The 24,589-nt window shown below is 38.3% G+C and overlaps 1 protein-coding gene across 2 annotated transcripts; it reads right to left on the reverse strand.

Annotated features, from left to right (window-relative positions):
• Positions 1-4,118: 4,118 nt before the first annotated feature.
• LOC125468259 (NAD-dependent protein deacylase SRT2-like) lies at positions 4,119-24,589 on the reverse strand. Of its 2 annotated transcripts, XM_048575852.1 has the most exons (11): positions 24,375-24,582; positions 24,000-24,042; positions 23,683-23,920; positions 23,438-23,503; positions 22,701-22,746; positions 21,595-21,755; positions 10,086-10,215; positions 7,892-8,056; positions 5,422-5,549; positions 4,874-4,973; positions 4,119-4,793 (listed from the first exon to the last, which is right to left on the reverse strand). In XM_048575852.1, exons 1-11 carry the CDS (start codon positions 24,426-24,428, stop codon positions 4,740-4,742), a joined length of 1,185 nt encoding a protein of 394 aa, XP_048431809.1. In that variant the 5' UTR covers positions 24,429-24,582; the 3' UTR covers positions 4,119-4,739. The 2 variants fall into 2 exon arrangements, with proteins under 2 accessions (XP_048431809.1, XP_048431810.1); XM_048575853.1 differs by lacking the exons at positions 4,119-4,793; positions 4,874-4,973 and adding an exon at positions 6,709-6,792 and having other exon boundaries at positions 5,417-5,549; positions 24,375-24,589.

Genomic DNA, 24,589 nt, shown 5'->3' on the forward strand with positions numbered 1-24,589 from the left:
ATTGATTTCTCAACTCACTTTGTTTTGAGTTGAGTCTTGGTTCACCTATCTACTAGGCTTTGAATTTCATGGGTAAATGTTTTGTTTTTAAGTGCATACAAGCATGATTCCGCCTTTAATTGTTAATTGCATGCTATTGATGTTGCTTAAATGAACATGTTTTTCACAAATCTTCCTTCACCATCCATCATGAATCTCAGCAAGTGAGTGGGAGCTATAAGCATCTTATGAGAAAAAGGATCAAATCGTTTGATTTCTCATAAAGATGTAAATGAATCTTTTGTTTACTAGGTTTACAAAAGATTAGTGGGAGTTAATCATATTCCTAAATTTGAATATATATATATATATATATGTACATGATATATATTAATTTTGAAAATGAAAGGAATTCTTCATCGTTAAAGTTATGACTTTAAACATTCTATAATGATAGAATGTATATGGGAGACATAATCTATATACATGGGATGGAAATCTATAATGATAGATTTCAAGATATAATTGGATTATATCAATCCCTAAAATAGACAAGAGATGCTAGGAAGTTTCTCATATGATGATAAACTTCAATTAGAATGACAATTCTAGTGAGACTAGGAAGTTGTTCTTCTCAAAGGGAACGTACCCTTTGACTCCCAAAGAAATAATGCGTAAATAGAATCCTTTATGCACACGCAGAAAGGTGATTTATGTATTTCATATTGTATGAAAACATTGATATAAGTTGTACCTAGAACGGTACAAGATGATATCAGTGCAAGCCCAGGATCAGAACCATGGCAACTGTCAAGTGAATCCTTAGGTATTTAAAGAAATACTAAGGATGGATTCCTCAAGAATGAGGAAGAATTAGAGTAACGTAATGGAAGCGTAAATGTATTAGATTATGAATCTAATCCATCATAGAATATCTCTTCATTATGAATGAAGTGATAATGAGATATCTCTTTATTATGACTAAAGAGATATTTGGGTGGAAACGTTAAAAGTAATGACTTTAATGTGTTTCATCATGTATGCAAAATATATTGCCATATAGAAGCTTACAACATTGTTGTTTGGATGGGAAAGTTCATTTATGAACTCTCCATGCGGTTGCAACCAGAAAGTGTATGACACTAATGCGCCTGAAGGAAGATTTGTGAAAAACAAGTTCATTTGAGCAACATCAACAACATGCAATTAACAATTAAAAGGCGGAATCATGTTTATATGCACTCAAAAACAAAACTTAACCCATGAACTTCAAAGCCTAGTAGATAGGTGAACCAAGACTCAACTCAAAACAAAGTGAGTTGAGAAATCAATACCTTTGTAGATTCCTCTTTGCATAAGCAAAGGCTAATCACCCAAAGAGAGGGCCTTCATTCCTTGCATCTTAGATCCATGGATTTGGATGGATGAAAAGGTTTCTCCAAGTTCCCAAAATTGAGAACCTCTAATGATTCATCACCAAGGCATAATGAAGAAGAAAATGAGTGACCTTGGAGGAGTTTGATTGCTAGATGATCCCTCCAAGGTGGCCGAAATTTTAGAGAGAAAGGAGAGCTTGTGTTCTCATCCTTTCCCCAAAAATTACCATATGTCAATTTTAGGCTATAAAGTCCTTTATATAGTCCCTTCAAATAAGTGACCTAATGGACCAAAAGCCCTATTCTTCTAACATGGCCGGCCTATAGGGTTTATTGGGCTTTCAAGCCCTTTGTTTATTCAAGTTATCATACAACTTGAGTTAATGGGCTTGACATTCAAATCCCATTGGGCCTTGCGGCCCAAAACTAACCCGAGGTCTTTAACGAACTTATTCGTTTGATTAATTAACATATTAATTAATCCTAGCCTTAGATAAATAATTAAACCATTTAATTATTCTTACTCATCTCCGTTGTTTCTTCAAACTCTACCTTACTCGGTGAACGATCCATTAGGTTCCTTTTAGCGAGGCAGTGGGCGATTAAAAACTCTTTCTAATCGATTGTGAATTGAAACTTACTTTCAATTCTCCCGTTAGTGATTATACACGTTTAGGGCTTCCACAAACCATGGTTGACGCCTAGCAGCATGTCATGGTTACCCAAGCTAATCAGAAGAGGTGGAGAACCTATTCAGTTTTAGGATTACAAATGCAATACGGTCTTTCTCTAATACAATACTCTTGACCACATTGTTTGGTTTGATTGTTTATTCATGTCTTCTATCCAATGTGAATCTTGTACTTATATGATTACCTTGAATGTGATCTGGAACGCATTCTAACATCTCATTCATACTCTGGCCAGAGATTCTAAATCATATCATGGAGTATTCTCCCTCAAACAGTTTGAAGGTTAGAGATCCCTTGTTGCGCATTCACTTGCCTCCATGGCTAAGTGGCTTAACCCCGACGATGCCGTGGACACCCTGATAGAGTGACTTTGACATAATCAAATATCAAGTACCTAACCACAAGACAGCTGTGATGCCTCAGGTCAAAGGACTACTTTGCATTATCCCAACCATGAGTTCTCATGTGACATGAATATGAGAACTCCTCGTTGATCGTGTTCAGTGAACTCATTCTCTATTGAGCACCTACATGCTTGTCTTGGTGTCACTCACACCAATGACTCGAGACTAGTCACTCTCCCTGAGAGAAGACACAGCACGTACTGATCTTAACGGACTGTCAATGCCCAATTGGCAATCCTATGATCAGGAACGTTTAGGATGTGTCTACGAAAGAATGGTCTCATGAATCTAACTTCTTTAGATCGCATTCTCCCAATCACATATTCCTTGGACTTATCGTTTAAGCATATAACATTTATATGAGAGGGCTCAAACAATAATGTTTGCCCTTAATATTAAACTAGATTAGTTTAACATGTGAAATGTCCATAAAGTATCATCATATGATTGGTTTTAGGGCACATTTCCAACAGCGCCACCGCACACGGCGGTGGCCGCCTCGATTTGCTAGAAAATTCAACTATCTCCAAAAATTCTCAAATTTTACAGAAATGAAGATCTCAAAGAGTAGAGCAAATTTTATACCAGTGACCAAGTCTAATTTGGCCGGGAAAGGCTCCAATTTCACTCAAACCCGTCAGAACCCTAAAATGGGTGAAATTAGATTCTCCTTCCTCGGTGTTCCAAAGTCTCTACCACTGGTTGGGTCTTGTTCCTGGGTCCAAGGGAAGTTGATTAATGGTAGTTTTAGGTGGTGGAACTCGCCGGAATCGAGGAATTGCCGTCGAGCACCTCAAGTGCTCCGGTGAAATTCATCGCGGGTTAGGACCTAAAAATCCTTAAATTTGGATGGAGATGGTAGAGGGAAGGTGTTGGAGTAGATTGCAGGTGATGGATGTGAAAAATTCAACTGAAAAATGGTAGAAATTGGTGGGAATTTTGGCCAGATCATACCTGGGTGCATGGATTGCACAGGAAGAGGGGGATCCTCCCTCTTGATTGGCTGCCCTCCTATTCATCTAATTGGTCCCTTGCCCTTTTGTCTGATTGGTCCACTCCTTCCTCCCTAATTTCTAGTTGGTTACAATTCCCACATGGTAGGAGTTTATTTTCCTTTAAATCTATAATTTAATGAAACAACTTCAAATGTTTGTAACTATAGCGTTATAATCCGGACTCACAAACGGCTTTCGCCTATGCGTTTGTACCAACGAGTATTACACATATACGCCAAAAGAAGAAGTCAAATGTTCCTTTAGATGATGGTCAACAGAAGTCAAAATCATTGCCTCTAGGGCATTTTCATCAATTCCCTTGATTAAAATAAATAAAAATGAAACTTTAGGAACAGGTTGTCACAATCTATCCACCTTAAAAAAATTTCTTTCCTGAAATTTTGAAATCATACTAAACATAATGTACTCCAGAGGATAGGAAAAGGTCTATATACGTATATAATAACATAAAGTTATTGTACTAAAATTAAAACTAAACATAGACTATTTGTCAGTTACGTACTTGTTGCGTTACGTACCCCGAAAATGAACATGTAGCATCTTTGGGTCAAGCCCAAACAATAAATAACTAACTAAATAAGTAAATACAAATGCTAACATAGAATGACTTACTTGTCTATTTGCTTAACGAACCCAACGAAGTCAATGATATTACGATCTGCTGCCTGCAATACCAACAACTTACTGTTGTCTCAATAAACAAGTAACAAATTCCCGAGGGTGCAATATTACCATCTTGCCCCTCATTGGGAAATATACATACATCGTTGATCCAAGTCTCAATCGTGCTCACACACTACCCTCACGGGTAACATTAACAATAATCACAATTTTTCTATATCATAATTTCAATCATCCAAATACCTGTTCACAATACTCATTTTTCAAACATGTCCAATGCGTAGAATCTCAATGCTAAGGCTCAGACAATAAAATCCCTCTTTAAAGCAATTCAATAAAGTCACACTGGCATTTCATGTTCTGGGGTCTATAAACGTCTATGACACGGACACCAGATCATCTATGTACGCGGAGCGAACAATGTTATTTCCTTTTGGCATATCCAACGTTCTCCTTATCTTTATCTTTCTCGTCCCCCGCAGAAAATCCATTGTCTTCGCATTGACTAGCTACAACTTTTCATGTTTTCATTTCAGAGACTGAGAAACTAAAAGAATTTGGCAGCACCTCTCAATTTCTTGTGGTCTTCTATATCTACTGATAAACCCAAAGCAAGCTTCTACAGATCAGAACACCTCTTTACAGGTCAAATCAACCAATGGCAGGGACACCGAGGGATCCCATGTCAAGTACTCTAGGTAGAATCTGTAAAATTGCAATGCTTGTTAGATTCTGATAAGCTAAGACCATTCTGTAGACCCATCTGCCAACAAGAAAGGCTATACCTCTCCCAGTCGAGCATTGATTTTCAAAGGTACAATATCGTCTGCACGAGTCACTCCTACATTGACAATTGCAGTAGCAGCACCTGCCTCATGTGCAGCTCTGTAAAGTCGGAAAGTCAAAGCTACTTATGAAAAATCCCAAACACAAACAAGAAATACTTAAACAAAATCAAGTCCCCAGAAAATGAATAAATAATAAGCATTGACGACCTTGTTTCCAATACTCTTATTGTTTACGTACACATGTTTTGCTTTGCTTACATCAGATTTTCTCATCGGAAAACACCGATGTTCTAGAATTTGTTAAACCTTGTCTAGCACCAGAATGGAGAGTGACTAAGGCATAAAGCAACCAACCTCAAGTGATTGGAATGCCTCGAAGGCATATACATTTATGGTTTTAAGTTTTTTATCTTACAAAATTGGGTTAGATTTTGGTATTATAAATGCCCTATGACAAGGGAACCTGGTGTAGAATTAGGACGGGCATACAAAATGATTTGATAAAAAACTAAAGTACAACTATAAAATGAAGGAAAGATATGCACCTGACAAGCCGGTAAGCAGACATGGTCATTAGTGATGATCCTAGCACGAGAAAAGCATCACATTCTTTTGCAGATTGGATTGTCTTCTCAGCTCTGTCCTTGGGGACATTATCACCAAAGAAGATAACCTTGACATTCACCATGCAACAAAAAGGTGTATTGAGATGTACGAAATATTGGAAGCGTACACATCTATTAAGTAAAACGGTGCAATGAAAAGTGGGTGAGAATTCATAGAAAGCACATGCATGACTACACAATAAATAAGTGACTCATTTCCAGAATGATACCACAAAATATGGATAACTGACATATACAAGTACCTTCACTTTCAGAAGTTACGACATAAGGTATACAACTCCTATTTCAAGTAATGTTGCATGGTGATCGAATTTCTGACAGGTTCAAGAAGCCCATCATTGCCTATTTATTTCTAAAATGAAGAAATCATAATATACCTACAACCCATATTATTTCTTAAGAAGCAAACTATCAAGTGTGTCTTCTCTTTTTCTGCTTAAAACTCCTCGCACTCTCTCTCTCTCTCTCCTTCCTTGTATGCACCCTCCCCTCTCTCCTTCCAAAGTCTCCCTCCACAGCACCTACATTCTTCCTACTTCAGCATTCCTCAGTACCCAATGGTACTGCCCGGTAGTCTCATAATTCTAGGCAAAGCAGTAGGCAGATCCATATCTAGACACCATCACTAATTCACAGCATACATAAAATGATCCAAAATATAATGCAATAAGCGTTCTTATTTTGAAAATATGACCAAAAAAAAAAAAACGTTAAGGTGGTGCTATGAGGAGAAACGCAACACGGTTGCCGGTGAATAGTGAGAGGGAGGACGGGGGTTAGTGTGTTAGAGTTTCATTTTCTGGATGCTCCGTGGTTGTATGGGGTTTTGGATTCACATGTCCAGTCAAAATGCATGCTCATGGTCATTGGTGCTATAATTTCTTGCGGTTTCAATGGGGCAAAAGTGGATCTTTAACTTACTTCTTTGATGACCATAAAAAATTGAGGCTTTGCCTGGATACCATATGTTTGGGTAAGGAGGATAGCTGGGCTGGTAATGAATAATCTGTGGGGTGCAAAAGCTGAGTCTGGTTGTCATGGTATGAGGAATAGGAAAGAGGAAGAGACGGGAGGTGGGTGAGTGGTGGTGGGAGACTAAGTGGAGGAGAGGGAGAACATGAGTAGGAGAAAGAGTTTCAAAAAACACAATAAAGAACAAAGGTAGGAAAGTAAATTGAAATAATTTAAACGTTCAGCACTTGTTACCTAATTCCTTGGAGCACCATGTCATTATCACGTAATGCGAGAGTTTTGACAGACAGATGATGGAGGGGCTACCGAAGCAAAAACCTAAGTTTGTGGGGGCATTGGATCAATTCATCAACTATAAACCACAGGGTGGCATTAGAACTTGCTCAAAAATCAGAGGTGACATTCGACACATAATATAATAAAGGAGACCACCAGTATTACTGCAATGCTATTTCATTCTCCAAACAATTTTATTTTCTTTTGAATCCTGACAGTACCTCATAGGATACTTCTCTACTCAAAGCATTAAAATGACAACTTAGAACATATGTCTGTAATTGCTTGACTTGATATGAGACTCAGCAATACATGTATATTGGAAATATTTACAGAACTATGGAAAGATAGCAACTATAGGACAAAACCCAGTAAAGACTAATAAAAGGCAATAAAGTCACACAACAGGAGGTAAACATTCCAAAATCCAGATCCAACAAAAAAATTAGAAACCAAAAACCATACATCTTTCAAGCATTCACTTCCAATGAACTAACTGCGTACATATTATATTTGTGTTTACTAACTACAAAATTGCATTTTCTCAACTCAAGGAATCATATGCTTTGGTACATATGAACATGGGTTTGTTAATGCAACTTCTATTACAGTGGTTGATTTGCATCAGAAAAATTTGTGAATGCTTATCTTGCTATATTGTTGAGTGTAGAGAAGTGTAAGGAATAAATATAATCACTCCCTTGTTGTATTGGAATACATCGATGTTAATCTTCATCACTAAATTGTCAGTGTCTCGGACTCTATGCATACATGTTTGCATTTACAAAAAAACGTAAAGAATAAATCTTCTCACTCCCTTATAGTATTAAAATACCTTGATGTTAACTTGCAATAAACACAGGGCCCCTAAAAATGACTTTTTTTTCTCTGACTTCTTAAAAAAAAACCGCCTATAGACCTTCAAAGTTCCTCTTGGTCAGGTTCACTCAATATACAAGCACCACTACTGAAACATATCAATGAAATACTGAATGCATGAGAATATTATGCAATTAAGAATGATACTGAAAATTCTTAAGTGTTAATAGAGATTTTTTACAAGATATGAATAACCATTTTTGACGAAGAAGAAATACGACTTACGTTCCTATCAGTTAAATAAATTAGGCAAATGTCTTACATCAGGTTTAAGCACTCCATTGCACTTTGGACACGTAGGGATGTGAAATTCCTCTTCCCAAAATTTTTCATCAATTTCAATGTCACCATCAGGTCTTTGCTTCATGCCAAAGCTCTTTTGTGATCCGGGGTTACCATAATCCAAACATTCAATTGCTTCTGCCCACTGCAGTAGAAGGAAATTTACTTGCTCATTAGTCCACCATTCTGATTAATACACGAGTTTGCAACCTAAACAAACTTCACTCCATTATTCACGAAATAACTCAATGAAAAAATTTAAATAAAATTACTTTCTAAGGAGGCAAATGCTTTCTATCTTAAGGATGTCCATAACTTTCTTTAAGTTATTGACATCCTATTTCTAGGGTATTATTCAACAATCGAAATCGTTCATTTTTTAGATTCTCTTTCAATGTTTATCCATGCCAAAAATGGGTAAATCAATAATTGTTTAACCGTTTGATTTTCTTCATTTGAATTTCAGCTTTATCTATCAAACCGTTTTTCTTTTTTGCACATTTTAGATGACAACAGTTTTGGATTTGAAATTTTTTGCAGGAATGACAGTTGAAAATTCAGTGCAAATGGAGGCTCAAATGTGTTAGGGGTGAGGATTGGAGATCAGGAAGTACCAAAGAGCGACCGCTTTCGCTACCTAGGATCTATCTTGCAAAAGAACGGAGAGTTGGATGGAGACCTCAACCATAGAATACAAGCTGGATGGATGAAGTGGAAGAGTGCATCCGGCGTGTTGTGTGACTGTCGTATGCCACTAAAGCTCAAGGGAATATTTTACAGGACGGCCATAAGGCCGGCAATCTTTATGGCACAAAATGTTGGGCAGTAAAGCATCAACATGTACATAAAATCAATGTAACGGAGATGAGAATGCTTCGTTGGATGTGTGGGCACACGAGAAAGGATAAGATTAGGAATGAGGATATTCGAGGTAAACTAGGAGTAGCCGAAATTGAAGGACATATGAGAGAAAATTCGTTACGGTGATTTGGACATGTGAAACGAAGGCCTACTGACGCTCCGGTTAGAAGATGTGATTACGGGGACAGAGGTTTAGGGCCGAAGGGGTAGATGAAGACCTAGGAAGACTTTGGAAGAGACTCTTAAGAAATGACTTAGAGTACTTGGATCTAACGGAAGGCGTGACACAGAACCAAGCGCAATGGCATTCTAGGATTCATATAGCCGACCCCACTTAGTGGGAAAAGGCTTTGTTGTTGTTGTTGTTGACAGTTGAATGAGAATCTAAAATCTAGACTGTTCTGATTGCTGAATTTTACCATGGGATAGAAAGCCTATATATATATGTGTGTGCGTGTGTTTGTGTGTGTGTGCGTGCTCCAGTTTGTGTGGTGGCTCAGATGGTGGGTAGCCATGGGTGGGTAGGACTGAGAGAGTGCACCGGGTCAGTTTTCAGGCAACAATCTATTCCGCTATCCATAGCATCAAACATGTCAATTTTTACTGTTCTTTCTCTAGTTGAAAACTTGGAATACTAAATATACTTGAAACATACATCAAAACTTTATAGGTGCACTAAAAATTTTCATTAAATGAAAATGTACAAATTTCTGAAAGGGTGCTTATGGAGGAAGAGCAATTATTGAGTAAATTATAGGGGTCAGTGCCAACAGTTTGGGCAGATCAGATTTTACCAAAAAAGAAACCAAGTATTTATCAAAGCATTGGTTGTTTCTCAATAGATAAGACTTTTCCAGGTCTCCCTTTAGAAATCTATGTGCCCCGTAATGAACTGTAGTAATATGTAATATCCATCTACACTTATGGTTCATGTATTCGAATCTCATCTACTGTAGTAATATCCGTCTACACTTATACTTCACACCCCTTATAAGTTCCCTATTATTATTCCCTAATTACATTCACTGTCTTCTTTCTCCCATAAATCCTCTCTCTTACAAAATTGTAATCCATTATACTACTTGATTAACTAAAATATCCGACTAAAGTATTTCATTAGGTAGTGCCAACACTGAAATATTCGGTCATTTTTACACTAAAGCAGAAAGGGGGAAAACCCCTTAAAAAAAAGGTTTCAATAACTATAAATCAAAGAACTTCATAAAGTTTATTTCTAAATCATTAAAAACAACATAACATTAGAAGTTAAAAACCATGAGTCCTACAGTATAAATAAACTGCACAAGACTAACCTTTGGATTAAGGGCCTTAACTTGGTCTTGAAATAGATTCCGAGGGAAGGAAAAACCACAGTCTATACAAATGACAGAATATACTGTTCCATGTAATTCGATCGGGTTACTACCAGCACGGTGATGCAACCTGACATGAGAAAATGAAGGGAAAGAATTATTGATAGTTTAGGATGATAGGAGCATATTCATGCGACTTAAATGGCTTGTTCTCGTGCATTTACGTTATGTTTCTTTAGTTATTTTTGTACTTTAAACTATTTTCGTGTATTTGTAGGTCCAAAAGGCTAAAGGAGCAAAAGATGCATTTTGAAGACTTTTGGAGCACTTTTGGGCTAAGGATGGATAGCTTATGCTTGGAGCCAAAGTGTTGGACGAAATTGAAGACCTAATTGAAGACCAAAGTGTTGGAACCTTGTTCCTTTTAGTTTTAGGACATTTAAACCTTTCCTATATCCTTAGCCGTGCATAACATTCCAACATTCCACTTCTTCATTTCAGCCACTCCCACATATCATTACTTATCATCACCACTTATCACTTATCATAATCACATATCATTACTTATCATCACCACTTATCACTTATCAAACCATTCACTTATCACTTATCATCAACATTCACTTATAACTTATCATAACCATAACCATACCTTCCTCCTTACAATTCCACATGCATTCATCACCAACACAATCATCAACAAATCCACCCATCCCATTCATCATTGCCGTACATAACCCACCATCATTTCCAACCCATCACTCCCATTCTTTAATCCAATTCAGCCATTTAATCATTCACCTTTCATTTCCAGATTATTCCTTTCTCCACACCAAAACCGTGCACATGCATTCTCTTTGTGAAATTCCAGCTTTCCACAACCAACCTAGCTGTCATTGCACATGCATTCATCATCATTCCCCCTTTGCATTTCAGCCACATTCACTCCCCCTTACCTTGTGCCGTGACTTCCCCTTTTTTCCAACATAATTCACATGCATTTCAGATTGCATTCCCATTCTTTAATTCAACCAACAAAATCATTCATTCCACATGCATTTCCAACCACACACTCACACACACAATCTGCCATCATTCACACAAACACCATCATTGCCGTGCATCCCATTCCATCTCCCATTTCAGATTGCATTCCATTCATTCCACCCTTTAATCACATGCATTCCCCTTTGAAATTCCAGCTTTCCACCTAGTTTTCCACCTCACAACCACCAGAAAACACCCCATGCCATGTATTCCTTTTCATTTATGTCAAAGCACATGCAATCCTACCCTTTAATCACATGCATAAATTAGCCACATGCATCTCCCATCACCATTCCAGATTTCCACTAAGTTCCTAGCTGTCATGTTCCCCCCATTTCGCCTATAAATAAGCATCCATTTCACCTAAATTGATATTCATTCTTCCATACACATTTCAGTCACAAACACCAACCATTCCCATTGCCGTGCTCTCCTCCTTCCATTTTCACCACTCCCCAAACCATTCACACCATCAAACTATCCTTAGACCTTGTGCTACAACGAAGAGGAAGATAAGAGGACCTAAACGTTCATACAATTCAAGTTTGAGTTGTTGGAATGTTTAGGTGTTTCTTTGATTTTAATGTTTAATTTAAATACTCTTTGTTTTGTACGAATGAGGAATGGAAGAGAAGAGAGCCTAAACGTTCATACAATTCAAGTTTGAGTTGTTGGAATGTTTAGGTGTTTCTTTGATTCTCTTTGTTTTGTATCATGAGGAACTAAACCCCCCCTTGGCTAGGGGATGATTCGAAATATATGTTTATGCTTGCATTTTGATTTGATTACTTCTAATTGCGTTTCATAAGTTGTGGATTCAATTTGTTTAACTGTTTGATTGATAACTTATTTATGTATGTTTATTGAGAGTACACGCTTAATTTTCATGCATGAATATGACGCTAGAATATAAGTGAGTTTCACCTAATAGTTACGAACTTATATTCACAAGTAGTGGAGGTTGCTTATAAACAATCGCGTTAAACGAATTCTTCGCATAAGTTTCATGCAATCATAGTAACGAATGCCTCGTCAACACTTATAATTTTCATAGAGCGTAATGATTCTTGCTTGTATCTCTATTATGCAATCATGTAGGGGACTTGTGGGGAATGTTTTGGGTTGTCGTATGCAATCATCCAATTCAATAACGTTAGGAAGATTTGAAGGTTAATTAGTGCATCACGGTTAACTTGGGGTGTTGAGAATTCATGATTTATTGAAATGCAATTGGAAATCTTTTTATTATGCAAGTTATGGTGGATAAAACCCTCCGAATTTGCATCAAAACACTTTAGTTACCCCCCCCACACTTCAATCAAACATTGTCCTCAATGTTTAAAACACACCAAACAAAAGTAAACACATAAACAGCAACTAAACATACTAAATATGGCAGAATGTATCTAACAAAGAGAAGAGTTTAGAGATGCAAATCTGGTTATGGAGTGTAAATTCCATCTTCTCCTTGGTGATTGCAGTGAGGCTTCATCTTGAGTTTTTCCACAGGCTACTCTTGAACTGAGCTGGAGATTCCTTTGGTTTCCTCCGATCGTTGATTTTCCTTTGTTCTACTTTTGAACTGGGCAGCAGGATTCTTTTGGTCTCCCCCGAAGGTCTGAGCTTACTCATTTTATCTGTTTCTTTGTTTAATCTCTTCAATTCGTATTGAAGAGGGTTAGAGGATAGCTCAGCATATGCTTGTCTCCTCATGCTTCAATGTATCATTTTCTTTTGCCTTACTTGCTCCCCTTTGCAGAAGTGGTCCCTTCTCTGAAAGTGTATCAACCGTTGAAGATGACTACTCGAGAGCAACGCTAGGTAAGCAACCAGGAAATAGAGTCCAGGTAGACTCTAAGTGCCGGCTGATTGTTTCTTTCACTTTGCCATGCAGGTAATATCAAGGACAAAGGAAAAGACAGGGAAAGAGCATGATATGAGATACCTTTGCTTTCGCCCTTGATGATATGAGATACCTTTACTTTCGAAGAGGCAGCGAATGAATCCACATGCTTCGATCCACCGTTTCCTCTTGCCTCCTTTGTACTCCAGGCATTTGGTATCTTCTTTGGGGGATACATCCATGGTTGAAAATGTGTTCTCAAGAGAAGGAGAAAATTGAGCATGTTTGTGCGGGTTGGTTGCAGCTTACATTTTCGGCCGAGAAGGAAAATTATGCGTTTGTGGGTGTATGCCTTGCCATGAATGTTGATGTATATAGGAATTGTAATGACAAATGGCAGTGCGGATGCGGCAATGTCTTCTACGCGTTTTCTGAAAAGCCGGGAGCTTTTAACAAAGTGGCACGTGTCTTTTGAAAAGCCGGGAGCTTTTGACAAAGTTGCACTCGCTTTCTGGAAAGCCGGGAGCTTTCGGCTTTGTCACCCACGTTTGTCGGCTAAAGTGTGCAGCTGATTTCTCGCCTTCCACGCGTCTTCTGAAAAGCCGGGAGCTTTTGACAAAGTGGCACACGCTTTCTGAAAAGCCTGGATTGCGTCTGAAGAGCTGGCGATCTTTACGCCGGAAAATCCGGCTTTGAAGAGTGGTGTCTCTTCATTTCTGAATCGGTGAATGCCTCTCCTTTAATAGAGGTGATCGATCACCTCTAGCATGCACACTTGAAAATTGCCCAGAAATCGTCTCCGGCCCGTCGAGATTTCACTCCATCCAACCCTTCTCTTTTAACTTCTTGAAAAATGGCTAGCTCATCTAACCCATCGAACATTTGCTTAGATTTCAGTCTAAGCAATGATCATGTTGCGCCGCGTCAGGATAAGGTATGGTGCCCGTCTTTCTTATCTTCTCATGGCCCTCTTACAGATGAGGACTCTGTGATGACGGATGCAACAACGGCTACGATAGTAGCTCGGAACCTCCTCACTCCCAAAGATAGTCAGCTGCTTTCCGGACGGTCCGATGAGTTGGCCGTTCAAGAGTCCCTGGCTCTCAGTGTTCAGTGCGCTGGCTCTGTGTCCAACATGGGCCAACGCCTACTTGCTCGCTCCCGTCAGGTTGAATCATTGATGGCGGAGGTGGAGAGTCTTAAGCAAGAGATCAAACAGCTTAAGTACGAGAACCGAAGTTTGCACGTGCTTGCCAACAATTATTCGACAAGCATGAAGAGGAAACTTGATGACCGTCAAAGGCTTGCGGCTTTCTTCCAGAGGCATCTTTTTCCTGGGTCATTCAGCGTTCCACCAAGGATTGGGGTCTTGAATGATCTATCTTCGGTGCCTCCCGCTCCTATGCCTCTTGCTCCGATGCCTTCTGCTCCGATGCCTCCTGCTCCGAAAGTGTTGCCACGTAGTGGGGCCTCACGTACACAACCCTTGTGAAGGCTCCATCTTTCTCTTTCTTTGTTAGATACAATTGTAATTTCTCGAAAAATCAATGAACAAGCTTTGTTTTATTCACTGTATTGGGTTGCCTCCCAAGTAGCGCTTTCTTTTACGTCTTGCAGCCGGACGAAGCCTTCTTAGGCTCAATTGGAACCCACAGCATGGAATTTATATTTGAATGGGGGGGTGATACTTGAGATGATCCGGTAATGGTTTAAATTCTAGAGTGGGTGCCTGGATCATTAACAACATATCAGTATAAAACAAAATTGAAATTCGGGGAGGCGGCTTACCTGTGTAATGATCCAGGCACCCACTCTAGAATTTAAACCATTACCGGATCATTTCAAGTATCACCCCCCATTCAAAGATAAATTCCATGCCGTGGATTCCAATTGAGCCTAAGAAGACTTCGTCCGGCTGCAAGACGTAAAAGAAAGCGCTACTTGGGAGGCAACCCAATACAGTGAATAAAACAAAGCTTGTTCATTGATTTTTCGAGAAATTACAATTGTATATAACAAAGAAAGAGAAAGATGGAGCCTTCACAAGGGTTGTGTACGTGAGGCCCCACTACGTGGCAACACTTTCGGAGCAGGAGGCATCGGAGCAGGAGGCATCGGAGCAGAAGGCATCGGAGCAAGAGGCATAGGAGCGGGAGGCACCGAAGATAGATCATTCAAGACCCCAATCCTTGGTGGAATGCTGGATGACCCAGGAAAAAAATGCCTCTGGAAGAAAGCCGCAAGCCTTTGACGGTCATCAAGCTCATCAAGCTTTCTCTTCATGCCTGTCGAATAATTGTTGGCAAGCACGTGCAAACTTCGGTTCTCGTACTTAAGCTGTTTGATCTCTTGCTTAAGACTCTCCACCTCTGCCATCAATGATTCAATCTGACGGGAGCGAGCAAGTAGGCGTTGGCCCATGTTGGACACAGAGCCAGCGCACTGAACACTGAGAGCCAGGGACTCTTGAACGGCCAACTCATCGGACCGTCCGGAAAGCAGCTGACTATCTTTGGGAGTGAGGAGGTTCCGAGGTACTATCGTAGCCGTTGTTGCATTCGTCATCACAGAGTCCTCATCTGTAAGAGGGCCATGAGAAGATAAGAAAGACGGGCACCATACCTTATCCTGACGCGGCGCGACATGATCATTGCTTAGACTCAAATCTAAGCAAATGTTCGATGGGTTAGATGAGCTAGCCATTTTTCAAGAAGTTAAAAGAGAAGGGTTGGATGGAGTGAAATCTCGACGGGCCGGAGACGATTTCTGGGCAATTTTCAAGTGTGCATGCTAGAGGTGATCGATCACCTCTATTAAAGGAGAGGCATTCACCGATTAAGAAATGAAGAGACACCACTCTTCAAAGCCGGATTTTCCGGCGTAAAGATCGCCAGCTCTTTAGACGCAATCCAGGCTTTTCAGAAAGCGTGTGCCACTTTGTCAAAAGCTCCCGGCTTTTCAGAAGACGCGTGGAAGGCGAGAAATCAGCTGCACACTTTAGCCGACAAACGTGGGTGACAAAGCCGAAAGCTCCCGGCTTTCCAGAAAGCGAGTGCAACTTTGTCAAAAGCTCCCGGCTTTTCAGAAGACGCGTACCACTTTGTTAAAAGTTCCCGGCTTTTCAGAAAACGCGTGAAAGACATTGCCGCATCCGCACTGCCATTTGCCATTACAATTCCTATATACATCAACATTCATGGCAAGGCATACACCCACAAACGCATAACTTTCCTTCTCGGCCGAAAATGTAAGCTGCAACCAACCCGCACAAACATGCTCAATTTTCTCCTTCTCTTGAGAACACATTTTCAACCATGGATGTATCCCTCAAAGAAGATACCAAATGCCTGGAGTACAAAGGAGGCAAGAGGAAACGGTGGATCGAAGCATGTGGATTCATTCGCTGCCTCTTCGAAAGTAAAGGTATCTCATATTATGCTATTTCCCTGTCTTTTCCTTTGTCCTGGATATTACCTGCATGGCAAAGTGAAAGAAGCAATCAGCCGGCACTTGGAGTCTACCTAGACTCTATTCCCTGGTTGCTTACCTAGCGTTGCTCTCGAGTAGTCATCTTCAACGGTTGATACACTTTCAGAGAAGGGACCATTTCTGCAAAGGGGAGCAAGTAAGGCAAAGGAAAATGATACATTGAAGCATGAGGAGACAAGCATATGCTCAGCTATCCTCTAACCCTCTTCAATACGAATTGGAGAGATTGAACAAAGAAACAGATAAAAGGAGTAAGCTCAAACCTTCCGGGGAGACCAAAAGAATCCTGCTGCCCAGTTCAAAAGTAGCACAAAGGAAAATCAACGATCGGAGGAACCAAAAGAATCTCCAGCTCAGTTCAAGAGTAGCCTGTGGAAAAACTCAAGATGAAGCCTCACTGCAATCACCAAGGAGAAAATGGAATTTACACTCCATAACCAGATTTGCATCTCTAAACTCTTCTCTTTGTTAGATACATTCTGCCATATTTAGTATGTTTAGTTGCTGTTTATGTGTTTACTTTTGTTTGGTGTGTTTTAAACATTGAGGACAATGTTTGATTGAAGTGTGGGGGGTAACTAAAGTGTTTTGATGCAAATTCGGAGGGTTTTATCCACCATAACTTCAAATGTTGTTTCTTGCTGTTTTTAAGTGTTTAGAGTGTTTTGACTTAAAAATTCGAAAATCACATAAAAATTTGAAAAACTTGTTTTGAAAAGCCTAAAAAATGAGTGTTTTGAGTCGTTTTTGTGTCGTAGGTCACCTTCCAACACAATGATAAGGATTTGGTTTGTAAGTGCATGACTGTTAAAAAGAGTTATAAACATAGAGAAAAGTTTGATTTACTCTTGGTATATGCTTGGTTATGGTTATAATGTATGACTTCACATGCAATCATAAAAGAAAAATTCGTTTTTGTAACATGCTTGAAGGAAGGAACTCAAACAAACGCTACAACCCTGAGAGACTTGAGCCTATAACGTTCTTTGGAGAGTATAATCTGTGATTTCTTGTTTTCTAAAGTCGTTGCATGATCTCATTATTCTTTGCTTAGTTACTACTTAGAAGGCGTTTCATCATACAGTTCCAAATGCTAGAACTCATGCCCATTTCATTCAAAGCATGTTATTGATTTGCATAACATATATCAAGATAAAGTTGTGTAGTTGCCACCATAGCCAAATAGCCTCACTTCCCATATTTCGTATTTGTTGTAAGTTTTACCCCCGTTGAGCTTTGTTTAGTCTTTATTCTTTGTTAACCCACATTTTCCTAACCTAGCCTAGATTAGGACATTCTATACCCTTGTCTTAAAAAGATAATAAGCATGACTTAAATGAATTCCTTTTGAGTTACATTACGCACGAAAATGAGTGTGGGGAAGAGAATGTTTAAGTGTTTATGTATGTTTTGAGATTCAAAAGAAAAGAAAAAAAAAAAAAAAAAAAAAAAAAAAAAAAAAAAAAAAGAGCTTGAAAAAAATGAAAGAATGAGTGATTGAAGAAAGGGTCCAAAACACCAATTCTGGCCGTAAATTGTCTAAATTCTCCCTTTTTGTTCAAAAGTTGAGTTTTCATTCAAAAGTGAATTCTAAGTTGATTCAAGTGCTTTGCTCACTATTTCTTTAAGAACCTTTGTTTTCCATATCCCTTCTTTGTTATCCACACGCCCCAAGCCCCATTACAACCCGTGACTTCAATCTTGAGTGTTATGTGTTTCAATTTGTGGAGTTTGAACTTGGTATGAGCATATGGTGTCACTGGTTCTCGCATCTAAGTGGTAGCATTCCATTCATGAGATCATATCTAAACATGCTTATTAACTCCGGAAATTGCTCTCTTTGTGATATATATATATATATATATGTGAGTGTTCGTTTTCATTAATCTTCTCACATATGACTAGATTAGGGTGTGTAGTTAGAAAATCTGAGTGAAAATCGAGTGCATATCTTGTAAGGAATTGAGGAAATTCTCTAAGGCATGTTACTACATTCAAAACATGGTTTTAAATGCTTAATTGTGAAATAGTATGTGGTGACTATGATTAAGAATGTACTTAAGTGTGAAGATGACTAAAATCTGTGAGAATGATGATTTTTAACATGTCATGTGCATTGGAAATCCCTAAGACGGTTGTTGGAAGGTTTAGGTTGTGTTTTACGTGTTTAGTGTCGTTTTGTTTATTTGTTTTTATTCTGTTTTGCTCGAGGACTAACAAAAGCTAAGTGTGGGGGTATTTGATAGGAGCGTATTCATGCAACTTAAATGGTTTGTTCTCGTGCATTTACGTTATGTTTCTTTAGTTATTTTAGTACTTTAAGCTATTTTCGTGTATTTGTAGGTCCAAAGAGCTAAAGAAGCAAAAAGATGCATTTTGGAGACTTTTGGAGCACTTTTGGGCTAAGGATGGATAGCTTATGCTTGGAACCAAAGTATTAGACGAAATTGAAGACCTAATTGAAGACCAAAGTGTTGGAACCTTGTTCCCTTTAGTTTTAGGACATTTAAACCTTTCCTATATCCTTAGCCGTGCATAACATTCCAACATTCCACTCCTTCATTTCAGCCACACTCCCACATATCATTACTTATCATCACCACTTATCACTTATCATAATCACATATCATTACTTATTATCACCACTTATCACTTATCAAACCATTCACTTATCACTTATCATCAACATTCACTTATAACTTATCATAACCATAACCATACCTTCCTCCTTGCAATTCCACATGCATTCATCACCAACACAATCATCAACAAATCCACCCATCCCATTCATCATTGCCGTGCATAACCCACCATCATTTCCAACCCATCACTCCCATTCTTTAATCCAATTCAGCCATTTAATCATTCACCTTGCATTTCCAGATTATTCCTTTCTCCACACCAAAACCGTGCACATGCATTCTCTTTGTGAAATTCCAGCCTTCCACAACCAACCTAGCTGTCATTGCACATGCATTCATCATCATTCCCCCTTTGCATTTCAGCCACATTCACTCCCCCTTACCTTGTGCCGTGACTTCCCCTTCTTTCCAACATAATTCACATGCATTTCAGATTGCATTCCCATTCTTTAATTCAACCAACAAAATCATTCATTCCACATGCATTTCCAACCACACACTCATCCACACAATCTGCCATCATTCACACAAACACCATCATTGCCGTGCATCCCATTCCATCTCCCATTTCAGATTGCATTCCATTCATTCCACCCTTTAATCACATGCATTCCCCTTTGAAATTCCAGCTTTCCACCTAGCTTTCCACCTCACAACCACCAGAAAACACCCCATGCCGTGTATTCCCTTTCATTTCTGTCAAAGCACATGCAATCCCACCCTTTAATCACATGCATAAATCAGCCACATGCATCTCCCATCACCATTCCAGATTTCCACTAAGTTCCTAACTGTCATGTTCCCCCCATTTCGCCTATAAATAAGCATTCATTTCACCTAAATTAATATTCATTCTTCCATACACATTTCAGTCACAAACACCAACCATTCCCATTGCCGTGCTCTCCTCCTTCCATTTTCACCACTCCCCAAACCATTCACACCATCAAACTATCCTTAGACCTTGTGCTACAACGAAGAGGAAGATAAGAGGGCCTAAACGTTCATACAATTCAAGTTTGAGTTGTTGGAATGTTTAGGTGTTTCTTTGATTTCAATATTTAATTTCAATACTCTTTGTTTTGTACGAATGAGGAATGGAAGAGAAGAGAGCCTAAACGTTCATACAATTTAAGTTTGAGTTGTTGGAATGTTTAGGTGTTTCTTTGATTCTCTTTGTTTTGTATTATGAGGAACTAAACCCCCCCTTGTTAGGGGGGGATTCGAAATATATGTTTATGCTTGCAATATGATTTGATTACTTCTAATTACGTTTCATAAGTTGTGGATTTAATTTGTTTAACTGTTTGAGTGATAACTTATTTATGTATGTTTATTGAGAGTACACGCTTAATTTTCATGCATGAATATGACTCTAGAATATAAGTGAGTTTCACCTAATAGTTATGAACTTATATTCACAAGTAGTGGAGGTTGCTTATAAACAATCGCGTTAAATGAATTCTTGGCAAGAGTATCATGCATTCATAGTTACAATTGCCTCGTCAACACTTATAATTTTCATAGAACATAATGATCTTTCATTGCATCTCTTCTATGCATTCATGTTGAGAACCATTGGAGAATGATTTGAATTGTCGCATGCATCATCCAATTCAATAACATAAGGAAAATTTGAGAGTTAATTAGTGCATCACGGTTAACTTGGGGTGTTGAGCATCATGGTTTATTGAAATGCAATTGGAAATCGTTTTATTATGCAAGTGTAACATGTATGGAGATGAACCCCTTAGCTAGCCATCTCATCCATTCAATTCCATCACATTCATCTTTACAATCTGTTTTTAATTACAATCTGTGCATTTTAGTTAATTTCGTAAAAAACTCAATCCCCCTTTACTTTAGTGTCCAATATAGTTAGAAAATGTCTTAGTTTGTGTTTCTAAGTGTTTTGATTCAAGTTATTACCCAAATTCGTCCAAAGTACTCAAAGTGCTCAAAACTGCCCAGAAAATGTTTTTAAAGCAGTTTTGAGTGTTTTGATGCTGTTTTGAGTCTTTTGGTTTGTTTTGGTGTTTTAAAGTTTAGTTTTGAATTCTTTGAGTCTAGTATAGTGTTTTATATTATGTTTTTACGTTTTTGAGTCAAATCCAAGTGATTATCAATCCCTCCTAATCCTCGGTCCAGAACGATCCCTACTTATACTTATACTACAATTGACAAAAAGAGGGTTTAATTTATGTGCGTATAATTCTCGTATCATAGGACCCTCTTTTTCTTGGAATAGTTTGAATGGAAAGAAATATTCATAGTTTTGAGTTTTTGAGTCTTTCATTCTGAAATATTTTAAATATCAACCTAGAAATTTGTGTATATAGCAGTACGAATTCCTTATCCAAATCAAAATCCACGATAAATTGATTTCCTCAAGTTTTCTGTAATATAGACCATTAGTTTGCAAGATTTAATAAATTAAAATCAACAATCCTTGAAATACGGAAGACTCTAGATACATACCGCGACTTACCTATCAACATTTTGTGTAATCATGAAATTTATCCGGCCAGCTTTTTCTAGAGATGCTAAAGAAATATGAGCTGAACCAGGCTCTGCAGCAGAAAATCGTCTCCATCCAGCATAACTCCTTGCCCAATATCGCCTTCGGGTCTGACTAGAACGAAGAAACTCATGGTCAATCCAGTAAAAGCAGATCTGGAAGTTAGAGCTTTGAGATTATATTATAAAACCGAACAGCAGTAAAGTCTCCGTGGAAAAGAAGTGAAAACAAATTATCCAACATGACATATTTGATAATATATCAAAGAAGGTAAAGTTTAAAGATGCAGTTTTCCATTCTATGTGGTTCTTTTAAAATTAATCATTTAAAGACGAGTTTTAGGGATAATGGAGTTAAGGCCTAAGTCACAACGATGCATCGCATGATTCTTTTATTCAGGACTTTGCTCCCAAAATTTCATATGCTGACTAAATGACATGTACAGCCAGTGCAGAGATGTAAACATGATTCTTCTGCTACAAGGCTCCAATTCGTTGTTTGAAAGATAAGTGATGTAAGATTTGAATATATGATCCTGAAAACTTGGTGAAACTAAACGATGTCCCTCATTTAACATAATTACATCATAATACTAATCTTGAGCCCTCTCTTCAGTTAGCAGAAGAAGTAAAGGCAAGAAAAAGACACCTCTCTGTTAAAACCAAAAGATGTATGCAGGAACAACTTCAATACTAGCAGAGGCATATGCTAATCCATTATCTCAAGTTAAGAAATCGATTCACAAACAAAAGGTTTGCTTTTATCCTAGGTTTGATGCATACAGAACAACCATATCAACTTTCATCACCACATATTTTTCAATAGACAATGATTAAAAATTTAGGGAACTATAAAATTTAAAGCTGATGGTATAAAGAGATTGCATTTACAGCCACCACTCAAATAGTTAATTTATACGTTGAAAACCAGGAGAGTAAGAGTATGAAGGTCTTTGCCTTTTTCTGTTTACTGTTATCTAAAAAAACAAAGTAATAATCTAAGGTTAAACTGGAACTCTTGTTATAATAAAAACAATGCTATAGGAACATGTATCACAGCACATGCCTTCAGATCACCTGATGGGTAATTGGTTTGAATCCAGAACTATAAGCTCCATTGGGGCTGCCAAAGAAGGAAAACAGTACTGATAGATGAGAAAATTTAGCATTTCAAAACATCAAATCACCAATTATAAATATCATGGTCTAATAATATGCTAAGGCTCCCTGGTAAACCTTGGCTGAAATAAATTCAACCATATAATACCAAGTACGCATTGAGAAAACAGATATTTTGAAATAAATATTAAAACCAACTCTAAACAAAACAATGATAAATTTTCCCTTATATACACAAGAACAGCATAATTAAATACAAAACACCTCTTAATATATAATACATTTCAAAAGAAACACATAATATGAAGGCTCCTGCGAGTGCAAGGTCTGGAGAAGGCAGGATGTACACCACCGTAACCTCTAATTCCAATGACGTGCAAATGAAGGGTGTGGAGAAGGCAAAATGTACACACCCATACCCTTATTCATAAGAGGATTCTGCAACTCAAACCCATGTTACAAGGCCACCTGGAACAAATCCTAACATTATGCCAAGGTCCGCCTCTCTCAAAGTATGTGGACAGAACAAATTCATAAGAATGAAACAGGTAGACTTGAAATGCAAATGGCGAATGTCAACCAAAGAAGTTAATAGTCCAATGAGAGCCTAACAGTTGGCAACCACTACTCAAAGTCATCAATCTGATCAACCGAGAAGAGTCAATAACACAGGAAATAATAAGGAGAGAAAAAACCTTCTGTAGTCGGGAATTCCACATTCTGTGCTGATTCCAGCTCCTGTCAACACCATGAGCTTTGTACTGAACATAGCAAATCACAGATAAAAAAAAACAGAAAAACTGGTAAAGACAAGTATGAATTGAAAGTTTATCTTTGAAGGTAACCGACAGGTATTAAACATCACCGGTAAAAGATATAAGGATTTCCCCAAACAGAAAATGCAACAAGGACGCAAAATAGATGAGGATATTTGATAGACCTTTGGTCGAAAAACTGATAGAGAAGGTTGACATCTTGCATGCTAGGAGGATCAGAATCAGGAACCAACTTCTTATCTCTCACGAAGCTCGAAGGCACTTTATCTTCTCTCCTTGAGGAGGTTCCAGGGACAGACATTTGGCATGAAGTTTGGACAGACTTGACGGAGCAGTCAAAAGAAATGACTCTTGCTCTACTGCTTGGCAATCGCAAATTTGTGCTACTTGACTGAATAATATCTGTATATATAAAACGGTAACCACAATCATATAAGCAAACTTGCAGAGTAACAAAGTCAGACGAGACGAGCAGACTTGCCTGTCATGACATTCCCCAGCATTTGCGCAGCATTTCTGGAACTCTACAAATATGAAGTAAGCAATTTGGTTTGATCAATCCCAACTTAAACAATTAACGAAAACAATTTGGGTTCATCAATCCCATGAGATTTTGAAAAAACCACTGGAACCACAACTTTATTATATTTTCCTTTCAATTTTTTCATGAATAAATGTTGATAAACATGAATTCCATTTTCCTTTTCGTTTTCCCTTTGATGAATCCTAGAGAAAACCCAGAAAATGTGCCATAAAAAGAATTCTAAAAAAAAAAAAAAAAAAGCCCAGAAATGTGAAGAAAATAAAAATTACATGAAATGCAAGAAACAGAGGAGATGGAAAGAAAGGGACTCACTGAAGAGAATGGAATGGGAAGATGGGGAGGCGAGCGCATGAGCATAGCCATCATCGTCGGTTCAATTGAATTGTTTTAAATTTCTTTACTTTTAGATTTTGGGAAATTTGATCGGACAGAAGGAGGGGGATTTTGGGTTTGGGTTTGGCATTGAATTCAACGGTCGTCGTCGACCATTGGTTGCTCTCCATGTTTCTCTCTTCGGTCCACGTTGC

This window comes from the organism of the source record quoted next, unplaced genomic scaffold (genome assembly GCF_019419815.1).
Source record: "Pyrus x bretschneideri cultivar Hongxiangsu unplaced genomic scaffold, Pyrus_bretschneideri_v1 Contig80, whole genome shotgun sequence".
NCBI lineage: Eukaryota > Viridiplantae > Streptophyta > Magnoliopsida > Rosales > Rosaceae > Pyrus > Pyrus x bretschneideri.

Excerpts from the sequence above, each read along its gene's own strand:
- LOC125468259 (XM_048575852.1), bottom strand. The coding sequence starts at position 24,428 with ATGATGGCTATGCTCATGCGCTCGCCTCCCCATCTTCCCATTCCATTC. Across the intron at positions 23,921-23,999 it reads GCTGGGGAATGTCATGACAG|ATATTATTCAGTCAAGTAGC; the intron begins GCAAGTCTGCTC and ends TTATATATACAG. Across the intron at positions 22,747-23,437 it reads GGAATTCCCGACTACAGAAG|CCCCAATGGAGCTTATAGTT; the intron begins GTTTTTTCTCTC and ends CTTCTTTGGCAG.